Consider the following 25,136-nt stretch of genomic DNA (forward strand, 5'->3'; position numbering starts at 1 on the left):
TTCATTTACTGGAATGAGAGGGGGAAAGTATTAAGGATAGAAATGTGCAGCGTTGGGCAGGGAGGCATTGATGTTTTTAAATTAAACTGCAATGTGGCCAGGGTCTGCATGAGGTGAAGCAGTCAACAGCAAATATTTCCCTAAAAAACACATCCAGATCAGTAAATAGTGAGATATCGGGTTCAGTTGTGCAATACATAGAGTTGTGCAAGGACAGTGATAACACGGGAATACCTTTTGTCAATATAAATCTCTTTTCACTGCCTCTGTTAGCAAGTTTAACATACTCTTGCTTTCTTATGCAGCTAGGGAGAAATTCACTGGATTTCTTAAGGTTTCTTGTACACTGCATTCAGTTACATCATCAGTCAGATTAGCTGGCAGTGCGTCACATCGCTTCATTGTGTATTGGGCAAGTAAAGGTAGGTGCTGGTAGGTAATTATTAAAATTTAAGCAAACTAAAGGCTTCACTTTCCAGTTTGGATACAGTGGGTCAGAAGGAATTCAGACAATTATTCTGCAAGCAGATGTGACTGGCTGATTTCTGGGTCTTGCTGCTTCCCAGTGACCTCAGCACGAGAAAGGTGATTATAATATGATGATGACTCTGATGGGAGATAAATTCTTCCTAATAGCTGAATTTGTGGAGTTTCCCCTTTAGAATCTCAGGTTTCTGGGATAACGTCCCTTTGTCGTGACTCTTGTGTCTATGGGACTGCCACTGGGATTTCCAGGGCCCAAGCCCGGAAGCAGAATCAGGGCTACTGTGGCCCTGTCTCACAGAGTCAACAATGCCGTACCAATCTCTTTGCTCCTCTCCCTGTTGCCTCAGAGCATTCAACCCTTCACCTGTCCCGACTCCCTGGGTGTTTCCTTCTCCCCTGCCTCTGTCCCCTCACCCAGCGTATTGTCCCCATTCGCTGTTCCCCCTTCTCTCTGGCCCTCTTACCAATTTCTGTTCTCTCTTCTCCCTCTGTTTTTGTCCACCCTTTTCTCTGTGCCAATGTAATCGTTCCATGGCAGCAGTGGGCTGGTCAGGGCTCCTGGTGCTGTGTGAGTGCAGACAGGAGGCAGTCTGCACCAGCCCTCCCCCCACCCCCCACCATTGTCTCTCCAAAGTAATTACAGCACTCTTGACCTGCCAATGAGGTAATGCCAGTCTCAGGTCCCCTTCCACACCTTAAAGCCCAGGTCTGGGGCAGTGGCCTCCATTTCCTGTCCCCTCGCCCTTGGTGTCAGTGGTGGGTGGGTGTCTATACGTTGGTGGGTGTCTATATGTTGATGAATTGTAGTCAGAGTACTTGGCTGTGTCACCATGAGCACAGATTGTTCCAGGGGTGGCTTATTGATGGTACAACAAAAAGATCTATTGAACTTCACCTACTGAAATATGAGATCCTGCCTGCTACTCATTTTCAAAGCTAATCGTGACCAGTCATTCCAGAAAGTCTCTCTCTTTTTCACCCAACTTTCCTTACAGCTGGCACTGAGAAATGCCTCTTTATGTTGCATTTATTCCACTTCTGTTATTTAAAGAGTACTGAGCACTGCCTAGAATAAACAGATGGCTCTTTTTTCTCAACTATTTCTTACTGTATCTTGGATAAGTGGGGAGTATCACTGCATCAACCGGGACCAAATTCTGTTCTGACACACTCTGGTATAACTCTCTTAAAGAGTTGGTGTCAAATTCTGTCACCCTTACTCATGCTGAGTAATATTTTACTCCATGAGAAATCCCCACTGGAACTACTCATGGAGTAAGGGATTACTCAACATGCGTAAGTGTGGTAGATCTATCTTTTTGCTATTTCTGTGAAAAGCTATTCTTTGCCTGTTCCCTTCGGTTGAGGAATCAGCACTTGGGGGGGGAAATAGAAAAAGTCAATACAAGAAGAGCAGCCCTTTGTGCTTCTTACCTAAACCATCAGCAGGAGTTGTTGGGGCAGAAAAACTTCAGGACTTTTCTGGGGTGCTGCACAGGGAGTGATGGCACCAGCCAGAGAGTCCCACCACCATTTTGCAATAGCTAGGCAGGCACTTCAGCTCTCTGTGTATGGAGGTGAGAGGAACAAAGCAGCAGCAGAGAACCGAATAAGAGGGTACGTGTGTGGGATGCCAGGGCAGGCAAGCTGCAAAACATCAGAAGGAGTCTTAAGCACTGGCAGACGAGCAAGCAAATAGCAAAGGGAGGGAGTAAGTGAGGGAGACTTTTTGGAGGGCAGGGCCGGCTCTACAGTTTTTGCCGCCCCAAGCAGCGCGCCGAATTGCCGCCCTGGGCGCGGCACGGGAGAAACAAGAAAAGTGAGCACTGAAGGAAAAACTCATTGCAACTCATTGTTTTAATAACAGCTGATGAGGCCATAGGGTAACAGTGAGGACAATTACAAAATAAAAAGTTATTCAGCTCTCCAAAAAGCCCTGATGCTGCCCCTCCAACAGGGCCGGCTCCAGGCACCAGCATTCCAAGCTGGTGCTTGGGGCGGCATTCTGCAAGGGGCGGCAGTCCTGTTGTTTTGGCACCAAGTAGCGCGCCGAATTGCCGCCGCGGGCGGGGGGTTGGGGGGGCAGTCTGTGTGCCCTTAGGGCGGCAGGCGCGTTTCCGCAGCGGCGGCAATTCGGCGGCAGCTTCTATGTTTAGCTGCCAACATAGAAGCTGCCGCCGAATTGCCGCCGCCGCAGAAACGCGCCTGCCGCCCTAAGGGCACACAGACTGCCCCCCCCCGTCCCCTGCCCGCGGCGGCAATTCGGCGCGCTACTTGGTGCCAAAACAAGGGGGACTGCCGCCCCTTGCAGAATGCCGCCCCAAGCACCAGCTTGGAATGCTGGTGCCTGGAGCCGGCCCTGTTGGAGGGGCAGCATCAGGGCTTTTTGGAGAGCTGAATAACTTTTTATTTTGTAATTGTCCTCACTGTTACCCTATGGCCTCATCAGCTGTTATTAAAACAATGGGTTGCAATGAGTTTTTCCTTCAGTGCTCACTTTTCTTGTTTCTCTTAATTTCTCACTGTTTCCTTGTTTGGAGATGAAGGGAGGAGTGCATGGGCAGCCAGTGAAGATTTGAGATTAACACTTTTTTTTGGAAGATTAGCAAATTATCACGCCTGAGTTGTGTCTATTCCCAACTCCCAACAAAATGTGCCCTAATGGTTAGAGCAGGAAGAAACAAGGCTGTGATTTCCTAGATCACGTTGTTAGCTCTGGGGGGTCAGTGGTCTGTTACCTAGTGCCAAGGAGCTCAGTTCTCCACAAGTAGATCCTGTTTCCAACTCTGAAAGGATTGTGCATTAGTTTTTGGGGAAAGGAAATATGGGAGTTAGGCTAAGGATTGGATAACTTTTTGTGAAGCTTAAAAAGAAAGAGCACTAAATCCAGGTCCCACTGAAGTCAATGGCAAAAGTCCCATTGCGTTGGATTCTCTTCTCCCTTACGCAAGTTTTATACTAACTAGATCTTCACTGACTTAACTGGCGTTACTCCTGATTTCACACTGACTGGCAGATGTGAGAGGAGAATCACTGGCTTTCAGTATTTGGCCCAATGACCTAATAGTTGAAGTAAACTGGTATTCATGGCAGTTTGCTGTTTATTTCAGCTCTATACAAAATACTTTAATTCCTGCACCTGATTGCCTCAAATTAGAGACTCTTTAATCAAGCTCAATTAGTGAGTACCTTTTGCAGAGAATTAGCCACACAATGACTTCTGTTATTGTCATCGCTTTGATATGTGCACCTGGAGTCAACATGCATGGAATCCAAGAGTACTTCAGGGATGATAATGAGACAGTGACATATCTTATTTACATGCTGTGATACATGAAGTGGGGGAGAGGAGTAGCTCCCTTTGATGGACACCCAGCCAGCTAGCTGTAAAATCCCTCTTGGTCTATTCTCTGCTGGCTTTACCTGTAAAGGGTTAACAAGCCCACAGGTAAAAGAAAAGGAGTGGGCACCTGACCAAAAGAGCCATGGGAACAAATCCCAGCTGGTGTGGACCCAACCTGAACCAGGCTGACCAGCACTGTCTGTGATTTTGGGGGGTATGTGATAAATAAAGGGGGGGGGGTCCCTTTGATAGACACCCAGCCAGCCAGTTAGCTGTAAAATCCCTCTTGGTAGCAGTTCTTTACTTGCTTTACCTGTAAAGGGTTAAAAAGTCCCCCAGGTAAATGGAAAAAAAAGGAGGCACCTGATCAAAAGAGCCAATGGAAAGACTAGAACTTTTTAAAATTGGGCAACAAACTTTCCCTTTGTGTGTTGTTCTTTGGGCTGCAGGGACATGGAGCAGTAATGCTGTAACCAGCTTTAAGACAGGTATGATTATAGATTATCAATTCATACCTCCAACCTACTTATCTGGAGCCTCAGATATGTAAGTAAAATTAGGGAATGTCTAAAAAGACATGGCTAGGGTTATTTCTTTTATTTCTTATTAGCTTGTGGCCTCCTCTGTGCTAAACCCAGATGCTCTTCTTTGCGTGTAACCTTTAAGTTGAACCCCCAAGGAAGCTATTTTGGGTGCTTGATTTTTTGGAATTGCTCTTTTTAAAATCTAGCAAAAGCCTAAGTTCCAGATGTATTTTCTTTCTTTTTGTTTTTACTAAAATTTACCTTTTTTAAGAACAGGATTGAATTTTTGGTGTCCTAAGAGTTTGTGCATATGTTGTTTGATTAGCTGGTAGCAACAGCTAATTTCCTTTGTTTTCTCTCTCAGCTCTTCCCCGGGGAGGAGGGGATGAAAGGTCTTGAGGGTACCCAACAGGGAGGAATTCCCAAGTGCTCCTTCCTGGATCCAAGGGGTTTTTTTGCATTTGGGTGGTATCCGTGTTTACCAAGCCAAGGTCAGAGAAAAGCTGTAACCTTGGGAGTTTAATACAAGGCTGGAGTAGCCAGTATTAATTTTTAGAATCCTTGCGGGGCCCCACCTTCTGCACTCAGATTGACAGAGTGGGAAATCAGCCCTGACACATGCAAAACTCAATTGCTCATCAAGTATTAATTGGGAAGCAATCAGGCAGCAGCTATCTGAAAACAATTACTCAAACTCATGTTTTATTTTTTATTTGCATTGGGATTAGTGATGAGTAGATGTACAGCGGCACAGGAGGCAGCAAACAGAGCTGCTAACAGGGGAGTTTGCGTGGGAGTTCCCATTGGAGGAGCAGGTGAGTGTCTTTGTGTCTGTTTGTGTAGTGTTTGTCTCCCTCAGTAGAGGCCCGGAGGGGCAGACTGCTGAAGGGGCAGCCGAGCCTGGATTGGCTGAGCCCTGATTAGGGGGTGGAGCCAGGCTAGGAGGGGCCTATAAAAGCGGCCGCCCAGCCAGGCAGCGGCACAGGAGGCAGCAAACAGAGCTGCTAACAGGGGAGTTTGCGTGGGAGTTAGCAGGGGGAGGAGGAAGGGGGCGGCGCCGTGTCCCCTGTGTATCCCTAGGTACAAGCACCGAGCGAGGCCGGGACAGCAGCAGCCATGAGCCAAGCAGCAGAGGACACACCGAGGATGAGAGCATGCAGCAGCTGCGGTATGTACCTGGTTCTAGCAGGGGACCCAGAGCAGTACTATGTATGTATGAAGTGTCGCCTAATAGAGCTGCTGGAGGAAAAGATCCAGGGCCTAGAGCTGCAGGTAGAAACCCTGATAGAGAATAGAAGGGGGTTTGAGCAGCTGATGGAGCAATGGCAGGCAGTAACTGAAGGGGAACGCCCAGGGGCACAGGTGGGAGCAGGGGCTAAGGCCAGTGAGGGGGGACCACCAGACGAGGAGGATGGGCGGTGGAAGCATGTGACTGTGAGAAGCAGGCCAAGGAAAAGGAGAGCCAGTGAGGGGGAAATAGAGCTAAGGAACAGGTTTGAAGGTTTGGAGAATGAGGAAGGGATAAAGAATATGGTAGCTGATGGTGGGAGGCCAAGGAAAAAGAGACGAGCGGCCAGTCCCCATAGATAGAGGGGAGGAGTCTATGGAGGCAACACCAAGTTTGGGTCAGGGGAGATTACAGGATGGCTTAAGGGGAACCACAAGGGAAGATAGGAATGGAAGGAGCTTGCAGTCAGGGGGAACGGGGGATAGGTTAGAGGACCGCACTGTCCCCAGGCAAAGGCAGGTCTACGTGATTGGGGACTCCATACTGAGAAGGTTGGACAGGCCTGTGACCAGGGCCGATCCGGAGAACAGAAGGGTGTGCTGTCTACCGGGCGCTAAAATACGGGATGTGGACCTGAGGTTGAAAAGGATCCTAAGAGGAGCAGGTAAGAACCCTTTGGTCATCCTTCATGTGGGAACGAATGATACTGCTAGATTCTCGCTAGACAGGATCAAGGGAGACTATGCCAGGTTGGGTAAGACGCTTAAGGAAATTGAGGCTCAGGTGATCTTCAGTGGGATCCTACCTGTCCCTAGGGAAGGGCGCCAAAGGGGTGAGAGAATCCTGACGATTAATAGTTGGCTGAGAGAGTGGTGTTACAAGGAGGACTTTGGGATGTATGGGCACTGGGACGCTTTTGGGGACAGACAACTGTTCTCACGGGATGGGCTACACCTAAGTAGGGAAGGAAGTAGACTTCTAGGAGGGAGGCTGGCTCATCTGATTAAAAGAGCTTTAAACTAGACACTGGGGGGAGACGGTTGGGAGAGGCCCTGGTGCACTCCACGCCAAATTTATACATTGGGAGTGAGAACAAGAAGATAACAACAGATATAGCCAGAGGGGGACGGTTAGGTGTAAGGAAGAGGGGGGGGACAGATACTAGATCGACAGGTCATACTGGTAGTATTGTGTCCCTACCGAGCGGGGTGAGAAGAGTGAGAGGAGCCCAACAGCAAAAGGTAGGATGTTTGTTCACCAATGCGAGAAGCTTAGGTAATAAAATGGAGGAACTGGAGCTCCTGGTCCGAGAATTGAAACCGGATATCGTAGGAATAACCGAAACATGGTGGAACGATAGCCATGACTGGAGTACAGGTATGGAAGGGTATGTGCTGTTTAGAAAAGACCGATGCAAAGGTAAAGGTGGGGGAGTAGCATTGTATATCAATAATGAGGTGAAATGTAATGAAATAACTAGCAATGCAATGGTTAATACGGAGTCTGTGTGGGCAATGGTCACATTAGGGAAGAAAACTACCAGAGCCTCACCCGGGATAGTGATTGGGGTGTGCTATAGACCGCCAGGATCTAGCTTGGAGACGGATAGAGAGCTCTTTAATGTTTTTAAGGAGGTAAACACTAATAGGAACTGCTTGATCATGGGAGACTTTAACTTCCCGGATATAGATTGGGAAACAAATGCTAGTAATAACAATAGGGCTCAGCTTTTCCTAGACGTGATAGCTGATGAATTCCTCCATCAAGTGGTTGTTGAACCGACGAGGGGGGATGCCATTTTAGATCTGATTTTGGTGAGTAATGAGGACCTTGTTGAGGAAATAGTTGTAGGGGACAACCTTGGCTCGAGTGATCACGAGCTAATTCGTTTCAAAATTAATGAGAGGATAATCAATATTGCATCTGAGACTAGGGTTTACGATTTCAAAAGGGCTAACTTTACTAAATTAAGACGACTAGTTAGGGAAGTGGACTGGACCAACATATTTAGGAATCTAAAGGTAGATGACGCCTGGGGTTACTTCAGGTTGAAATTGCAGGAGTTGTCAGAGGCATGTATCCCGAGAAAGGGAAAACGGCTCGTAGGTAGCAGTTTTAGACCGAGCTGGATGACCAAGCGTCTTAGAGGGGTCATTAAGAAAAAACAGAAAGCGTACCGGGAGTGGAAAATGGGAGGGATCAGCAAAGAAACCTACCTTATTGAGGTCAGAGGGTGTAGGGATGCAGTGAGAAAGGCAAAGCGACGGGTGGAGATGGACCTAGCGAAGGGGATTAAAACCAATAGCAAAAGGTTTTTTAGCCATATAAATAGGAAGAAAACCAAGAAGGAAGAAGTGGGACCGCTTAAAACTTTAAACGGAGTGGAGATTAGGGATAATCTTGGAATGGCACAATATCTGAATGAATATTTTGCCACGGTCTTTAATGAGGCTAATGAAGGGCTAAGGAATAGTGATAGAGGGACCGATGGGAATGAAGATATGGGGGTAGACATTACGGTATCTGAGGTGGAGACCAAACTTGAACAGCTTAACGGAAGTAAATCGGGGGGCCCGGATAATCTTCATCCTAGAATATTAAGGGAATTGGCGAGTGATATTGCTAGCCCGTTAGCGATGATTTTTAATAAATCTCTAAATTCGGGGATTGTACCGTTGGACTGGAGATTAGCTAATGTAGTTCCTATATTCAAGAAGGGGAAAAAAAGTGACCCGGGTAACTACAGGCCTGTTAGTTTAACATCTGTAGTATGCAAAGTAATGGAAAAATTTTTGAAAGAGAGAGTGGTTAAGGAGCAGGAGGCCGATGACAACTGGGATAGATTACAGCATGGATTTACGAAAGGTAGATCGTGCCAAACCAATCTGATCTCCTTCTTTGAGAAAGTAACAGATTTTTTAGACAAGGGAAATGCGGTGGATCTAATATATCTGGATTTCAGTAAGGCGTTTGATACGGTACCGCATGAGGAATTATTGGTTAAATTGGAAAAGATGGGGATCGAAATGAAAATCCAGAGGTGGATAAGGAGTTGGTTAAAGGGGAGACTGCAGAGGGTAGTACTGAAAGGGGAACTGTCGGGTTGGAGGGGGGTCACCAGTGGAGTTCCTCAAGGTTCGGTTTTGGGTCCTATTTTATTCAATCTATTTATTGCTGACCTGGGAACCAAGAGTAGGAGTGGGCTGATAAAGTTTGCGGACGACACCAAGTTGGGAGGTATTGCCAATTCGGAGAAGGATCGGGATATCCTCCAGGGAGATTTGGATGACCTTGTAAACTGGAGTATTAGTAACAGGATGAAATTCAATAGTGAGAAGTGTAAGGTTATGCATTTAGGGATGACTAACAAGAATTTTAGTTATAAGCTAGGGACGCACCAGTTGGAAGTAACGGAGGAGGAGAAGGACCTGGGAGTCCTGGTTGATCGTAGGATGACTATGAGTAGGCAATGTGATGTGGCCGTTAAAAAAGCTAATGCGGTCTTGGGTTGCATTAGGCGGGGTATTTCTAGTAGGGATAAGGAAGTGCTAGTCCCGTTATATAAGGCGTTGGTGAGACCTCATTTGGAGTATTGTGTGCAGTTTTGGTCTCCCATGTTTAAGAAGGATGAGTTAAAACTGGAACGGGTACAAAGAAGGGCCACTAGAATGATCCGAGGAATGGAAGGCCTGTCGTATGACAGGAGACTTGAGGAGCTCGGTTTGTTTTCCTTAACCAAAAGAAGGATAAGGGGAGATATGATTGCACTCTTTAAATATATCAGAGGGATAAATACCAGGGAAGGAGAGGAATTATTTCAGCTCAGTGCTAATGTAGACACGAGGACAAACGGATATAAATTGTCAGTCAGGAAATTTAGGCTTGAAATTAGACGAAGGTTTCTAACCATCAGGGGAGTGCAATACTGGAACAGCCTACCGAGGGAAACAGTAGGGGCGAAGGACCTCCATGACTTTAAGATTAAGCTAGATAAGTTTATGGAGGAGATGGTATAATAGGATAACGGGCTTAGTTAATAGGTCAATTAAGTGCCAAACTGGTACTTAATTGGGTCAAATTGGGTCAATGATATGATATTCTTAACCTCTTTCAGAGGGTATGGCTGGAGAGTCTTGCCCGCATGCTCGGGGTTCAGCTGACCGCCATATTTGGGGTCGGGAAGGAATTTTCCTCCAGGGCAGATTGGCAGTGTCCCTGGAGGTTTTTCGCCTTCCTCCGAAGCATGGGGCAGGGGTCGCTTGCTAAAAGAGTGGGTAGATCGGCTAATGTGGCCTGCATCTTGCAGGAGGTCAGACTAGATGATCATAATGGTCCCTTCTGATCTTGAATTCTATGATTCTATGATTCTATGATTCACCCCTGATATCTGTGGAGCCACAATCACATGTTCAGGCACAAGAGCTGGTTGGTTTAAATTCTGCCTTTGGGTTGGAGCAGTCCCTGGTTCAAATTCCATATGAGTCCTTCAGGAGAACGAAGCCCATAGTACTTTTACATTTAAAATAAGATAGAACATAACACTAATAAGCTCATGAACACTAATAAGATAACACTAATAACACTAATAAAATCATGGATGATCGCCTGGAAGACCTATTCTAATAGGTGTTTTCCCTTTCTAACATCTATGATCTGCTATAGACTTCATCGTGTAGTCTACAACAGACTACGGACTAAACCTGGGGCTTCCCAGATTCTTTATCTTGTAGCTCTTATTGGGCTTCTTTGAACTGAACTTCCAAATCTTCCCCTTCCCCAATCGCTGCTCACAATATGAATCAACAAGGCCCAAATAGCTCTCAGAAATCTCCCCTCACTACTATCCTGCCGTCACTCTTTTTAAGGCTCTTTTACACTGCTAGCATGGTGTAAAGGGGCCTTAGTGCAAATGAGAACCAGGTCCTAAGAATCTTGACCTTGGAGGTGTATCTCCTACACAGTGACGATAGAACAACCTATGTACAGGTGCTTATGTGATTATTCCTTTTTTATTAGTCACAGATCTACAAGCTTGACAATGCATCTCTGTCAGCCTTTCAAAGCTCTGGTTCTGGCCATGGCGTTGATGATGGCATCAGGTGTGGATATAAATAAACATGAAGAGAACATGAATTCATGCCCTGTCATTCAATGTTGTGCTCCTGGAACCAATGGTTTACCAGGCAGAGATGGAAGAGATGGGAAAGAGGGTCCCAAAGGAGAAAAAGGAGACCAAGGTAAAGTGCTGTAATCATTTATCAAGATTATATCTGTGACCCGCCTATCAGTCCCCTTGGCGCTATCATCCTTTGTCTTCTGCCTTCCCTGGGTCCTTCTCAGATTCTGTCTCTCTCTTAGAACTTTAAAAGTTCTCTCTCTCCTCTGGCTGCTTTTAAATATGCTCTTATGCCCCATCATGAGAAAAAGCATCCATCAATTTAACTTTCCCCTCTAGCTTTGGCAGAAGCCCTGCAGGCTGTTCCACGCAGGCAGGCCCTCGTGCCTAGTCAGAGCCTCATTAACTTCTACTTGGTGCTCTACAGATGTGGGGATCTGCTTGCACAGGGCAGCTTGCAGGATCGGGGCCCATGTTTACAAAGCACTGTAATGCATTTACAATGCTATTCCATGTATATGTGATTTCTCACAAGAATAGTTGATTAACAGTTATTCTCACAGAATCACAGATGTTAGAGCTCATTTGTAGATCTCACAGCAGGTTTGTTTCCTAAAGTGAACTATTGAATGCTTTGTCCAGTCCAATTTTGAATATCCCAGTGGAATTTTTCATCATTTTTTTTTTGCTAACTGCTTTCTTTTTAACCAAACACTAGGAGCAGGACTGAGGGGTTTGCAGGGTTTCCCTGGAAAGGCAGGACCTCAGGGAACAAAAGGAGATCAAGGACCACGAGGCGAAAAAGGAGAATGTGCAAGTGAGAAGTCGACTCTCTCTGACTCAGGTATTCTGATCAATATCTGTTGTCACATTTTGCATGGAGAAATTTGGTAGGCTCATGGCAATGTTCTGTATTTTTTATCACTATTTGGGGGTGAAGAGCAGGGTATGCTTTCTCAAAGCTTTGGGGAGAATGAATGGTAATCAACATGGCACAACTACTGCATAGGAGAACAGGGGACAAACCCAAGCAATATGGAAATAGTCCCTGAAATGTGTTCACATGACTCACCTTTGCCCACAGAGGAAACTCTAGGGGATGTGTTATTTTTATCTCCTCCTATTTTAAGATAACTGATAATTTTTTCCCCTTTTGCTCCTTTTCCCATTCATGCTTTCTCTTTGCTTTCCATCTTTGGGTGGAACACATTTGTTGCTCTGTAGAAACACACTTTAAAAAAAAAATTCTAACTGGAAAAAATCCCTAGAGCTATCCCCACACACAGATGATTGATTCTGATTAAGTGGAAGTGGTGAGCAGTGAGAGAGAGAAGATCCCCATCTGATTATTGTGTGTGTACCAGCACCCAGTTTGAAATGACATTTGAGTTCCCAGTGAAGAAAGCAAAGATGTTATTTTTAGAGCCAGGTGAAATTTTTCATCCACATTTTTTTCAACAAAAAATGCTGATTTGGGTCAACCAAAACATTTTGCAAATCTGTGTCAATTTCACTCAAGTATTTTGGTTGGGGAAAACAAACAAATTCTGAAAAAGGCTGAAATGTTTTGTTTTGACATTTTTTAAATGAAAGTCCAGGTTTTTTATTCGAAATTATTTTTGTTTTAAATTTTCCTTCAATTTCATTAAAAATGTTAAAAGCTCAAAATTAAAATAACACGTTTTTCACAAAATGTGGGGGGTAGGTCATCTGTTTGTTTTTTGTTTTTTGTTCTTGTTGTTTAATTGCAAAACTGCCAGTGAACCAAAAAATCAGTTATCACCCAGCTGTAGTCATGTTGTGAATATTTTGGGAGCTGGCCACCCCTGGTTAGGGCATCAGGCAGCCCACCCATACGGTAGCAGCTAGGCAACTGGCCAGTCCAGTTTGTTACTTGAAAAGTGTAATTCATGAGCCTAGTGTTTTGTGGGTAAATTCTTACACAGAGGTTAACTTCCCCATAACGCATGTACAATTTTCATTTTAATGATCTCTTTTGTTTCTATTTTTACTTTGCGGTGGGTCAAGAGTGTTGGTAAGAAAACATTTATGTCAACGGGTACAAAAGATGCCTATGAAAATGGACAATCCCTGTGTGCAAAACCTGGAGGCGCGCTCGCCTGTCCACACAATCAGGCTGAGAACTCAGCCTTGTAAGAAATAAAGAAGGATTCAGAATGAGCATATTTAGGGATGTCTGATGTGCAAATTGAAGGCAAATGTGTGTATCTGAATAGAGAACCTGTAACTTTACACAAACTGGGACACAGGAGAACCAAACAATAAAAAAAACGAAGACTGTGTCATAATGTATGACAATACAAAGTGGAATGACATGGATTGTTCAAATTGAGAAATATCAATTATTTGTGAATTTTAATCTTTTCCCATGATACGTTTGTTCTATCACATTCTAAAGTCCATTTAAAGCACTGGAAATGCTCCAATTAACTTACTGCATAGAGCTTAATAAATAATGAATTTTTCAGTTCAGTGACCAAACTGAAAAATCTGGGCTGGAGGAGAGTTAAATTCAAACTGACCTTTTTTTTTTTTTAATTTTCCATCTCATTGTAAAACTTGAAAAAAATTCATTTAGCTTTGACCAGAATATTTTGGTGAACTCGCAACAATTTTTTTTTCAAGTTATTCATTTGGATTTGATTGTTTTCAGGTACTTTTCAATTGCTGAGATTTGAATTTGAAATGCTGTTTTGGAACACAATGTCAAAACAAAACATTTTGACATGGACAAAATGAAAATGTTTCAACTTTTAAAAAATCATTTTTTACTATTTGTCATATTTGACCCAAATTCTCAAATAGTTTTGGATCACTGACATTTTTGACCAAAAAAAAATCTCTTTGCTGGAATTCACCCTGATCTAATGGACTAAGGGCCCCAGAGTTTAATTCAGGGAGTTTTATATCTAGTCTAATCACCAGGGTATTTAGAGTGCAAGAGATCCAGAGCTGCAGATCATAACTGGATGACAAAGGGCTGCAAAGGTGGTAACATTTCCAGTGTCTGGCATGAGCGAAGTATATTCAAAAGCTGGGAAGGGTGTTGAATAGGTGTCATCATTTTCTAGTTCAAATAATGTGCCATCTAGGAATGAACACCTGTATAGTTATTTATTCTCTCTCATGCTTCTGTACTAACCTGAAGTATTGTTATCTCCTGGGTACCCTGCACTACAAGAAGTGCTTCTTTCTCTGTCGATGGTTACTGGTGCAGATGACCATGTACCAAAGCAGCCACTCAAATACCTAGGGAGTGACTATGCAGTATTGCTTGTTTTGTGGTCAGGCAGAAAGGCCTCTTCTGTCCCCACACAACCTAGAAACAGTGACAGTTTGTTCTGAAGTGCTTTGTGCACACCGGATGTTCCCTAAAGAGGGCACTGAATAACCAAAAACAGCATCTTGACAGTTGTTTTCTCCTTGCCATAGGGAGATTCAGCCTAGAATTCCCTGATGATGTTCGTCCATCGTTGTCGATGAAGACCTCAACAACTCATTCTTTTGATGACCGGACTCTGTGCATCCGAAGATGACTGATCAGTCCGATTCAGGCATGGAACGTCCTGTCACACATTGGGCAGACATGTGATGGCACTGTCGATGATGTGCGGGCAGCTCTGGACTTGCGCAGCTCACGCTTTCTTTCAGCCTCAGCAGTACGCCTCGCCTCAGCGGTATTACTGCCTGTGTGAATGAGGCTGTGCCATGCTGGACAGTTCAGTGCGAGGGTTTCCCATGTGGCGGTGTTAATCTCAAAGGACTTCAGAGAGGTCTTCAGCATGTCCTTGAACCGCTTCTTTTGTCCTCCATGGGAGCGCTTTCCCTGGGCGAGTTCTCCGTAGAAGAGCTGTTTAGGAAGGCGCTCGTCTGACATTCTCACGACATGTCCAGCCCATCTGGTCTGGGCTCTCATCAGCAGTGTGTGAACTAACGGCAGACTGGCTCTGATAAGGACTTCAGTATCGGGCACTTTGTCCTGCCATCTGATTTTTAGAAGCTTTCGCAGACAGGAAGTGTGGAAGTGATTGAGCCTTCGTGCATGACTCCGATAGACAGTCCACGTCTCGCAGGCGTACAGCAGAGTTGGAAGCACCACTGCTCGGTAGACCTTCAGCCTCATTGGTAGGCTGATCCCTCGACGTTCCCAGACGTTGGAGCGCAATCGGCCAAATGCAGAGCTGGCTTTAGCAATTCTGCACTTTACTTCTTCATCGATTGACACTGCTCGAGAAAGGGTACTGCCCAGGTACGTGAAGTTGTCCACTGCCTGAAGTCTCTGTCCATTTACAGTGATGGATGGTTCTGAGTACAGAGTGTGGGGAGCTGGCTGGTGCATGACCTCAGTCTTCTTGATGTTAATGGTGAGGCCGAAGCTGTTGCATGCAGATGAAAACTTGTCCATACTGGCTTGCATTTCTGGCTCTGTACTAGCATTCAGAGCACAATCATCGGCAAAGAGAAAGTCTCGAAGTACAGTTTCCTTCACCTTGGTGATGGCACGCAGTCACCTCAGATTGAATAGTTTCCCATCGGTTCTGTACTTCAGGCCTACTCCTTCAGTGCAGTGTTGAAAGGCATCAGTCAGAGTGGCAGAGAATATCATGCTAAACAAAGTGGGTGCTAAAACACACCCTTGCTTGACGCCGTTGGTGACTGGGAAGGCCTCAGATGTTTCACCGTTATCCAGGACACGAGCCATCATACCGTGATGAAATTGACGTACCATTTGTATGAATCGGTCTGGACAGCCGAATTTCGACATGATCCTCCACAGGCCCTGGCGACTGACAGAGTCGAACGCTTTCGTGAGGTCCACAAAAGTTGTGTAGAGTTCACGGTTCTGCTCTTGACATTTCTCCTGTAGCTGACGCGCAGCGAAGATCATGTCAATAGTCCCATGCCCCTTGCGGAAGCCGCACTGTGATTCTGGCAGTAAGCCCTGCTCCAGGTGAGTAATCAGTCGGTTCAACAAAACCCGTGCAAGAACTTTCCCCGCTGTAGAGAGCAGCGAGATTCCACGGTGATTGTCGCATACCTGGCGATTGCCCTTCCTCTTATAGAGGTGCACGATGGACGCGTCTCTAAATTCCTGTGGAATGGATCCCTGCTTCCAGAAGGACTGAAACAGCTCAGTGAGTTTCCGTAGCAGCACTGGTCCACCGACTTTGTATACCTCTGCTGGTATGGCATCTGACCCTGGGGATTTGCCACTTGACAGCTGGTTGATGGCTTTCTTCACTTCGTCCTCTTCTGGTGAAGCATCCATGGAGTCATTGACTGCAACCTGGGGCATCTTGTCGATGGCCTCATCATTGATGACTGAGGGGCAGTTGAGAACTGCTTCAAAATGTTCAGCCCATCTCTGGAGAATCTGCGTCTTCTCTGTAAGGAGCACAGTGCCATCAGAGTTCAGGAGGGGAAATCTCCCAGAAGCCTGTGGACCACAGAGCGTGTTGAGGGCTTCATAGAACTGCTTATAGTCGTTCCTGTCCGTGTATGCCTGTATTTCATCTGCTTTGGCGCTCAGCCACAAGTCCCGCATTTTGCGCAGTCGGTTCTGTACTGTTCTGCGAGCGTTGATAAAGGTAGTCTTCTTTGCCGCTGAGGATGGATTGTTCTGATATGCGCGATGCAGGCGGTGCTTCTCAGCAAGTAAGGCCTGGATTTCTGCATCATTTTCATCAAACCAGTCTTGCCGCCTGCATGTGGAGGGCCCCAATACCTTCGATGCAGCTGTATGGACAGTGTTGCGGAATCGCTCCCAGTCTCTCTCAGCGTCATTCTCAATACGAAGATCAGCAAGCTCGTTCTCTAGGTCTTCTGCTAGATTTTCAGTGATGCGGCTGTTCTTCAGCTTCGACACGTTGATCCTTTTGAGAGCCTTACAGCCTTGTGGTCGTCTCTTCGGCATGATACGGAGCTTCATTTTAGATACTATGAGCCTGTGATCCGTCCAGCAGTCAGCGCCGCACATAGCTTTTGTAACCCTGACATCTTGTCTGTCCCTTCTCCTGATGATGACATAGTCAATCAGATGCCAGTGCTTGGAACGGGGATGCATCCACGAAGTCCTGTTACGGGTAGGGAGGCGGAAGACCGTATTGGTGATCAGAAGGTCATGTGCTGCACAAGTTTCCAGCAGTAACAGACCATTGCTGTTACACTTTCCCACTCCATTTTTCCCGATGACTCCTTCCCAGGCTGCGGCATCGCATCCGACTCTTGCATTAAAATTGCCAAGCAGGATCAGCTTGTCTGTGCGGTGAACTGATGATAGCAGAGCATCTAGTTCTTCGCAGAATTTATCCTTCACATCCTCTGGGTTGGTCATTGTGGGAGCGTATGCGCTGATCAAAGTAGCTTGTTTTCCATTTTGAAGCGGAAGCTGCATTGTCATGAGACGATCATTCACACCCTTGGGGGGACTGGCAAGTTTCCAAACAAGATGATTCTTGATGGCGAAGCCAACTCCAGATTCGCGACACTCATCACCGCTGTGGCCACTCCAGAAGAATGTATAGCCTCCGCCTGACTCGGACAGCTGTCCTTCATTAGCAAGGCGAGTTTCGCTAAGGGCTGCAATGTCAATGTTGTAGTGTGCAAGCTCTCTGGTGACAAGTGCTGTTCTTCTCTCTGGTCTGTCTGCCGTGATGTTATCCAGTAGCATGCGCACATTCCATGTGCCAATGGTGATCGGTGTCACTCTAAGTTTTGTTTTTGTTCGACCGCTTTTATGGGATCCCCGCCAGCCGCGGTATGCTGGCCAGGGTAAGGTGAAGCAGGCAATGTTTAGGGCACCTTTTCTAGCCCCTTCCTCGTTCTACGGAGGTGAGCAGTGCAATCCTGAATAGGGCTGCTCAGTCGCTCAAGAAGATGCCGAGCTCCACCGCTGCTTCAGTCAGTGAGGAACGACCATTATACCTGAGCCGCCTGTGTGCAGGTCTGCGGCTACAGCTCCCAGTGTATCCACACCTGCTGCTTCGTCGCTCGCCCATCGCCACAGGACTTGATATGGTGTGATATAATATGATATGATGTCGAGACTTGCACGTGAATTGGATTAAAGTGAGGGAGAGTTGCGCAACGTCAACCTCACTCTCTCTTCCCAGTTCCTATCTGTATCCAGTGGCAGGACAAGAGTCGAGACTGCTGGAGATAGGGCAGGGCGCAGTGGATGACCAGGACACCTATGTGTCTTGTCGTGCTCTTGAGCGTTCCACAACGCTTGCTGTCACCGCCTTCCTGACCATTGAACCAGGTTTCCTCAGTCAGCCGGATCCAGCCTTCGCATGCAATGGGTAGACAGGCCCTAACTCACCGAGGGTCTTAGACTCATCGGCTACCCTCACCTGGTTTAGCCCGCCAGTCGAGACGGTTTCCGGGGTGTGGCCGCTGTCGCATGCTGACAGCTACTTGGAGCCACAGGTGAGAGCTGGGTGTCAAGTGTATGGGGTGTATGGGGTTGTCAGGGAGGGGTAGTACCTCTGATAGGGGAGTAGTCGTACTTCTAGGAGTAGCTCATCTAGAATTCCCTAATGAAAACGTAAAGGTAATTGTTCATTCATTAGGAATTAAGTTGCATTGAATGTAATAGCACTATTGCTAATGAGTTCGTTTGGTGCTCAGATGGCTGGTTGATGTACTTTCTTTGGGGTTCCTGTGTAATTAAGCATGAGGAAAGCATTTGATAATGAACCACATCCCGTGGTTCTTCTCTCTAGGAACAATCGCAGTTCTCAGCTTAGAGTTAAGATGCAAGCTTGGAGCACTCTTACTACATCATGTTATTGGTACATTCTTGTCCCTTTTTGTATGTAAATAACTGGCAGTGCATAATGTCCATGGTCCTATGTGATTTCAGCCTTTAGTGATGACACAGCTCCTAATGTGTATTTACTCTAGTACTAGAATTAACTGAAATAATTATGACGTAGATGCTTGAATGCTACTGTGTCCTATGGATCCGTAGGCTCCATAACAAAAAATCATTAACATGCAGAGTATTCCTGGAGCATTAACCATTTTCATAGTTTTCCATGCAGCTAGGTAAAACTGCAACATGCTATAAGAGAGACTTTAAGCGCTATATCTGGTCAAAAGAAGAATATAACTTTAAAATACATTTAAATGTGTCCTATGTGTAATCAAAATTACAATCCAAGAGGAAGATGCTTTTTTGACAATCTAGTTTGACACACACATAAAATGCAGCTCACCATTTGAATGCAGCAGAAGGCAGGAGACTCTCAATGTTGTTACATTACATCCAAGGGTTTGACTCCCTCATAATTCTCGAAATTGGCCTAAATGTGATTTAAGTGACTCAGAGGCTATTGCTGGCCCTCTGCATAGGGGAAACTTTCACCCAGTATGCACTGTGAGGAGGTGACCACACCCTTTGCTGGATTAGACAGAGAAGGTTAATTCCCTGACATTTGTGTGCTAAAGCAGGTGGTTCTCAACCAGGGGCTGGGGGCACCTATGGGGCTGTTAGTAGATTTCAGTGGGGGCCGCCAAGCAGGATCAGCGTTAGACTCACTGGGGCCCAGGGCACAAAGCCTAAGCCCTGCCATGCAGGGCTGAAGCCTGGGGCCTGGGGCCTTGAGTCCTGCCACTCGGGGCTGAAGCAGAAGCCTGAGCAACTTAGCTTCATGGGGCGCCCTGTGGCATGGAGCCCCGGGCAATTGCCCTAATGCCGGCCCTGGCTTTTATATGCAGAAAACCAGTTGTTGTGGCATAGGTGGGACCTGGTGTTTTTATCACATGTTGGGGTGGGGGAGGGGCTCAGAAAGAAAAAGGTTGAGAACCTCTGTGCTAAAGTACAGAAATGCTGATGTTATGCTGCAATTTTAGACTGTAATGTGGGTTTGATATGTGGTGTTTATCTTAAAGTCAAAGCTGCTGGTGCAGTGGTGAGAATCTGAGTTTTCATTTCAGATAAAAGTAAGTTTCTAGCCCTTGTGGGGAATGAGTTTACAAATGTGACCCAAGAAAAGGCTCACAGCTGAGAACCTAAATACAAAGCGGGGTCTGACTTGCAATTTTTGAACACTTTGGGTCGGTAATATCAGGAAGAGCAGCAGAGTTGTGCGATTCTGTCTAGGAAGAGAAACTGGCAGACTTATATAATGGCTTTAGGCTTTAAAGGCTATTTAAGAAATATTCCAAAGACTGTTTGTATTTTGGGTGTATTTTGGATGTGCTTATGAAGAATTGTGCAGTCCCCTTCAAACCTGGCTGGGAGCTGTCACTCACACCTGCATTCAGGGTTCTGGGTAAAATAGCCTTGATGTTTATCTATGTGCAATGCTCTCTGAATCTAGCCTGTGCCTCAGCCATTGTGCAGAGATTTGGGGGCGGGCAATAGTTGTGGATAATTTACCCCCATCTCAGAAACATTTTACACTCACTTGGCAGAGATGTAAATGATTAAATCAGGCCAGGACTAGTAGAGAATCAGGCCTCTTCTGCATGTAGCTGCATCTGAAAATGAAAGCCAAAGAAACAGATTTAGAGGGGCGCCGAGAGGCCTGGGCCAGGAAAAGGGAGAGGACTAGAGCCATCTGGATTACAACATTCAGTACAAGTAGCCCAACAACGCAATATTTGCTCACCAACCCCAACAATGTAACATTCAGAAGTGCAATCGTCTGCTGAAGGTTTTGCAAATGAATAACAAAGTTCAGACTTATAATCCACTTGAGCCTTAGATTATTGCCAAACACATCCATGTTGCAAAAGAGAGATCAGCCTTAATGGGGCCCTCGAGCTGCTCAGCAGGCTGGCTCAGTGCTGAGCTGCACTATCTGGAGGCAGTTTTGCCCAGGAAAAGTAGCTGTTAAACTTTAACACTCATGTTAATTTGTTGCTTCGTGTCCCGCTGCATTGGTGTTTAGCACTGCGGTACAGAGTGACATGGAGTTATATATAATAGAAAAATGGGTATGTATTACACTTCTTATTCATGCCACCATATGCTAGTGCTCTGTGTTTCTCTGGGAGGGTTATGCTTTCCTGCCCCAAGCAAACAGAAAGAAAAGTCAGTGTGATTATAATTAACAAAATATACTGCTGCGGAATAGCTTTGATTCTTATGCTGTAAGGAATTATGGAGGCCCATTTATCTTGCTTTTAATGGGCCTGGTAATTATGCCAACACAAAGAGGTCCAGATAGCAATTTGAAAGAATACATACTGCAGCACTAGCTATTAGGCAGCCTTGTCTCCCTTCAGTCCTGCTTCTATAGCCTGGACATAGGTGGCTGCATTTCTCAGAATGAATGAGATTATGACCTTGTGAACAACTAATGTTGGCAAAGATGGTTTCTCACAGTTAATAGAAGGGAATGTTTGAGTGTAATTTTCGTGAAGGTCAGAAGTTTATAATACCTAAAGAGTCACTGCTATGTTAGCGGGAGACACTCTCCCACCAGCATACCTACCACCACTCATTGTGGGTGGTTGAATTATGCCGGGAGAGCTCTCTCCCACCGTCACAGAGCAGCTACATGAGAGATCTTAGAGCACCACAGCTGTAGCAATACAGCTGTGCTGCTGTCAGGTCTCTAGTGTAGACATAGCCTGAGTGTGCGTACGTGGAACAGCAAAATCTTTGTTAAATAGCATTTTAATTTGATTTCCCCTAAAAGGCTATTGGGTGCTAGGCACTCTGGTGGGGTAACCCTCAAATGTTCTGGTGTGAGGATCTAAGCCCTGGTTTGATCGCTATCTGGGAGAAAAATGTGTCCATCTTAAGAAAAGCTTTTCTTTCTCCAGCTGGCTGTATCGTGGGAAGCCCTTGACAAATGCCCCCACATTTGGATCACTGGCTGTATCTCATGGCTCCATAAGGCTCACTAAATTTCAAGGCAGTCCAAGTAACTGCATAGATATTTAGAGCACTTAGAAGAGTTGAGCTTTCAACAGAAAGCTGGTCTTAGCCTTATTTCTACTGTAAAACTACAACGGACTCGGACTTGCACATGCTGCTGCACACTTGACAGCTATTATTCTTGTTTTTGCAAAGCCATGGGGCTGAAGTCAATAGATGCTACTGCAATCCATGTACTCATCCATAACCCGTAAACAATGGCCAGTTAGACACATAATTGGCCACTTGTACATACAAGTGGTTGATTTGTATATGCATTCTCAGTAAATGTGCCCCCAATTTAGTTTGTGGAATATTTCAGTTTCAGCAGTTTCTCTTTGGTCCTGAAGACTGGTCCTGAAGTTTTTTTGCTGCAGCATGGCTACCTTTAAATCTACTATTGTGTGTCCAAGGAGATTGAAGTGTTCTCCTACAGGTTTTTGTATATTGCCATTCCTAATATCTGATTTGTGTCCATTTATCCTTTTCCATAGGGACTGTCCAGTTTGGCTGACGTACATAGCAGAGGGGCATTGCTGGCATATGATGGCATATATTACATTGGTGGACGTGCAGACGAATGAACCGGTGATGGTGTGGCAGATCTGGTTAGGTCCTGTGATGGTGTCACTGGTGTAGATATGTGGGCAGAGTTGGAATCGAGGCTTGTTGCATGGATTGGTTCCTGAGTTAGAGTTATTATGGTGCAGTGTGCAGTTACTGGTGAGAATATGCTTCAGGTTGGCAGGTTGTCTGTGGGCGAGGACTGTCCTGCCACCCAAGGCCTGTGAAAGTGAGGGATCATTGTCCAGGATGGGTTGTAGATCCCTGATGATGCATTGGAAGGGTTTTAGCTGGGGACTGTATGTGATGGCCAGTGGAGTTCTGTTGGTTTCTTTCTTGGGTTTGTCTTGCAGTATGAGGCTTCTGGGTACATGTCTGGCTCTGTTGATCTGTTACCTTATTTCCTCATGCGGGTATTGCAGTTTTGAGAATGCTTGGTGAAGATTTTGTAGGTTTGTAGGTTTTGTAGGTTTTGGTCTCTGTCTGAGGGGTTGGAGCAGATGCGGTTGTACCTCAGTGCTTGGCTGAAGACAATGATCGTGTGGTGTGTCTGGGATGGAAGCTGGAGGCATGAAGGTAGGCACAGCGGTCCGTGGGTTTTTGGTATAGGGTGGTGTTAACTGTGACCATCACTTATTTGCACATTGGTGTCTAGGAAGTGGACTTCCCGTGTAGATTGGTCCAGGCTGAGGTTGATGGTGAGGTGGAAGCTGTTGAAATCGTGGTGGAATTTTTCCAGAGTCTCCTTCCAATGGGTCCAGATGATGAAGATGTCATCAATGTAGCATAGGTAGAAAAGGGGTGTGAGCGGACGAGAGCTGAGGAAGCATTGTTCCAGGTCAGTCATAAAAATGTTGGCATATTGTGGGGCCCTGTGGGTGCCCACAGCGATGCCACTGGTCTGGAGTTATATATTGTCATCAAATTTGAAATAATTGTGTGTGAGGATAAAGTCACAGAGCTCAGCAACCAGTTGTGCTGTGGCATCATCAGGGATACTGTTCCTGACAGTTTGTATTCCATCTGTGTGTGGGATATTTGTTTAGAGAGCCTCTACATCCATGGTGGCTAGGATGGTGTTTTCTGGAAGGTCACCAATGCATTGTAGTTTTCTCAGGAAATCAGTGGTGTCACAGAGATAGCTGGGAGTGCTGGTGGCGTAGGGTCTGAGTGGAGAGTCCACATATCCAGACAGTCCATCAGTGAGAGTGCCAGTGCCCGAGATGAATACCCACTTCATCAGATGCATCCTATCCCTAACCCACCCAGCAAGTTGGGGGAGGGAAATTAATTAAATCTGAAATTTGGTAAGTTCTTGCTTTTGAGTGCTTGAGTTTAGAACCTTAACATACTTTGAAATAATCCTTTTCGATTAATTTCCTAATTAAAAAAACAAACACTGAAAAGTCAGAAATTCCATCATTTGGAACTATATTGAACCTCCAGCTTGGGTCATCAGCAAGGTTTGGGCCTTTACATTCCCAGCACAGAACTCTTTCTCTTGAGGTAACAAAGTGGTAGTAGGCTTAGTATGTGGATCAGACAGTAGAGGGGGAAGACACCTATACTGTGCCAGTGGGTTTCATACCTATTTGCTAACAGCAAAGGAAAGTTAGAGCTGGTTGAAATTTTTCTGAGAGAAAAAATTTCCATCAGAAATGCTGCTTCAACAAAAGTGAAACCTTCCTGGGAACGTATCAATTTTCAATGAAAACTTCTTTGAAAATCTGATTTTTATAAGGTAGAAATGTTTTATTTCAACTTTATCATTTTGACTTTTCTGTTATATTACAATGTATAATATTAATTTAAGTCTAGACATTTTGATAAAGTCAAAACAAAACGTCACTTTGATTTTTTCCTAAATGAAATTTTGGAATTTTTGTTCCAATCAGAATAAAAAAAAAAAGCAAACTTTTGGAATTTCCTGTGGCATGGAAAATATGGTTTGTAACCAGCTGTAAGGAATGTAGAGAGTCAGGTCTCCTGGGTTTCATTCCAGGTTCTGAATGGGAAAACGCTCTACTAGTAATATACCCATCTGCCCCGTCCCTCCCACAAACCTGTTTGTCCCCCTCTCCTCCTCTGTGCTCCACTGCCCAAATCCTGCCTTATTCCTACACTGCTCTGTTGATCTGTTACCTTATTTCCTTATGCGGGTATTGCAGTTTTGAGAATGCTTGGTGAAGATTTTGTAGGTGTTGGTCTCTGTCTGAGGGGTTAGAGCAGATGCGGTTGTACCTCAGTGCTTGGCTGTAGACAATGGATCGTGTGGTGTGCTCGGGATGGAAGCTGGAGGCATGAAGGTAGTCATAGCAGACGGTAGGTTTTTGGTATAGAGTGGTGTTAACATGACCATCACTTATTTGCACATTGGTGTCTAGGAAGTGGACCTCCCATGTAGATTGGTCCAGGCTGAGGTTGATGGTGAGGTGGAAGCTGTTGAAATCGTGGTGGAATTTTTCCAGCGTCTCCTTCTAATGGGTCCAGATGATGAAGATGTCATCAATGTAGCGTAGGTAGAGAAGGGGCGTGAGTGGACGAGAGCTGAGGAAGCGTTGTTCCCGGTCAGCCATAAAAATGTTGGCATATTGTGCAGCCATGCAGGTGCCCATAGTGGTGCCACTGATCTGGAGATATATATTGTCATTAAATTTGAAATAGTTGTGTGTGAGGATAAAGGCACAGAGCTCAGCAACCAGTTGTGCTGTGGCATCATCAGGGATACTGTTCCTGACAGCTTGTATTCCATCTGTGTGTGGGATGTTTGTGTAAAGAGCCTCTACATCCATAGTAGCTAGGATGGTGTTTTCTGGAAGGTCACCAATGCATTGTAGTTTACTCCAGGGGTGAGCTGGAGCCAGTTCGCACCGGTTCGCGCGAACCCGTTGTTAAATTTAGAAGCGGTTTTAGAACCGCTTGTTAACTAGCTTCCCTGCGAGGGAAGCTTTGATGGGCTCTGCCTGGGAAGGCTGTAATTC

The 25,136-nt window shown here is 45.6% G+C and overlaps 1 protein-coding gene across 4 annotated transcripts in view; it reads left to right on the forward strand.

Moving 5' to 3' along the window:
- The first annotated feature begins 255 nt into the window (after window positions 1–255).
- The window catches only part of LOC123374186 (pulmonary surfactant-associated protein A-like), a 37,815-nt gene continuing 12,934 nt past the window's right edge, over window positions 256–25,136 (forward strand). Inside the window, exons 1-3 of one of the 4 annotated variants that reach the window (XM_045023829.1) lie at window positions 256–432; window positions 10,598–10,818; window positions 11,416–11,542. In XM_045023829.1, the coding sequence (XP_044879764.1) occupies window positions 10,620–10,818; window positions 11,416–11,542 (326 nt within the window). In that variant the 5' untranslated portion in view covers window positions 256–432; window positions 10,598–10,619. Of the gene's footprint in view, window positions 433–490; window positions 586–10,597; window positions 10,819–11,415; window positions 11,543–25,136 lie in introns of those variants that run through there. The other 3 variants (XM_045023827.1, XM_045023830.1, XM_045023828.1) reach the window with 3 other exon arrangements.

This window comes from Mauremys mutica, chromosome 7 (genome assembly GCF_020497125.1).
Source record: "Mauremys mutica isolate MM-2020 ecotype Southern chromosome 7, ASM2049712v1, whole genome shotgun sequence".
In the NCBI taxonomy this organism is placed as follows: Eukaryota; Metazoa; Chordata; order Testudines; family Geoemydidae; genus Mauremys; species Mauremys mutica.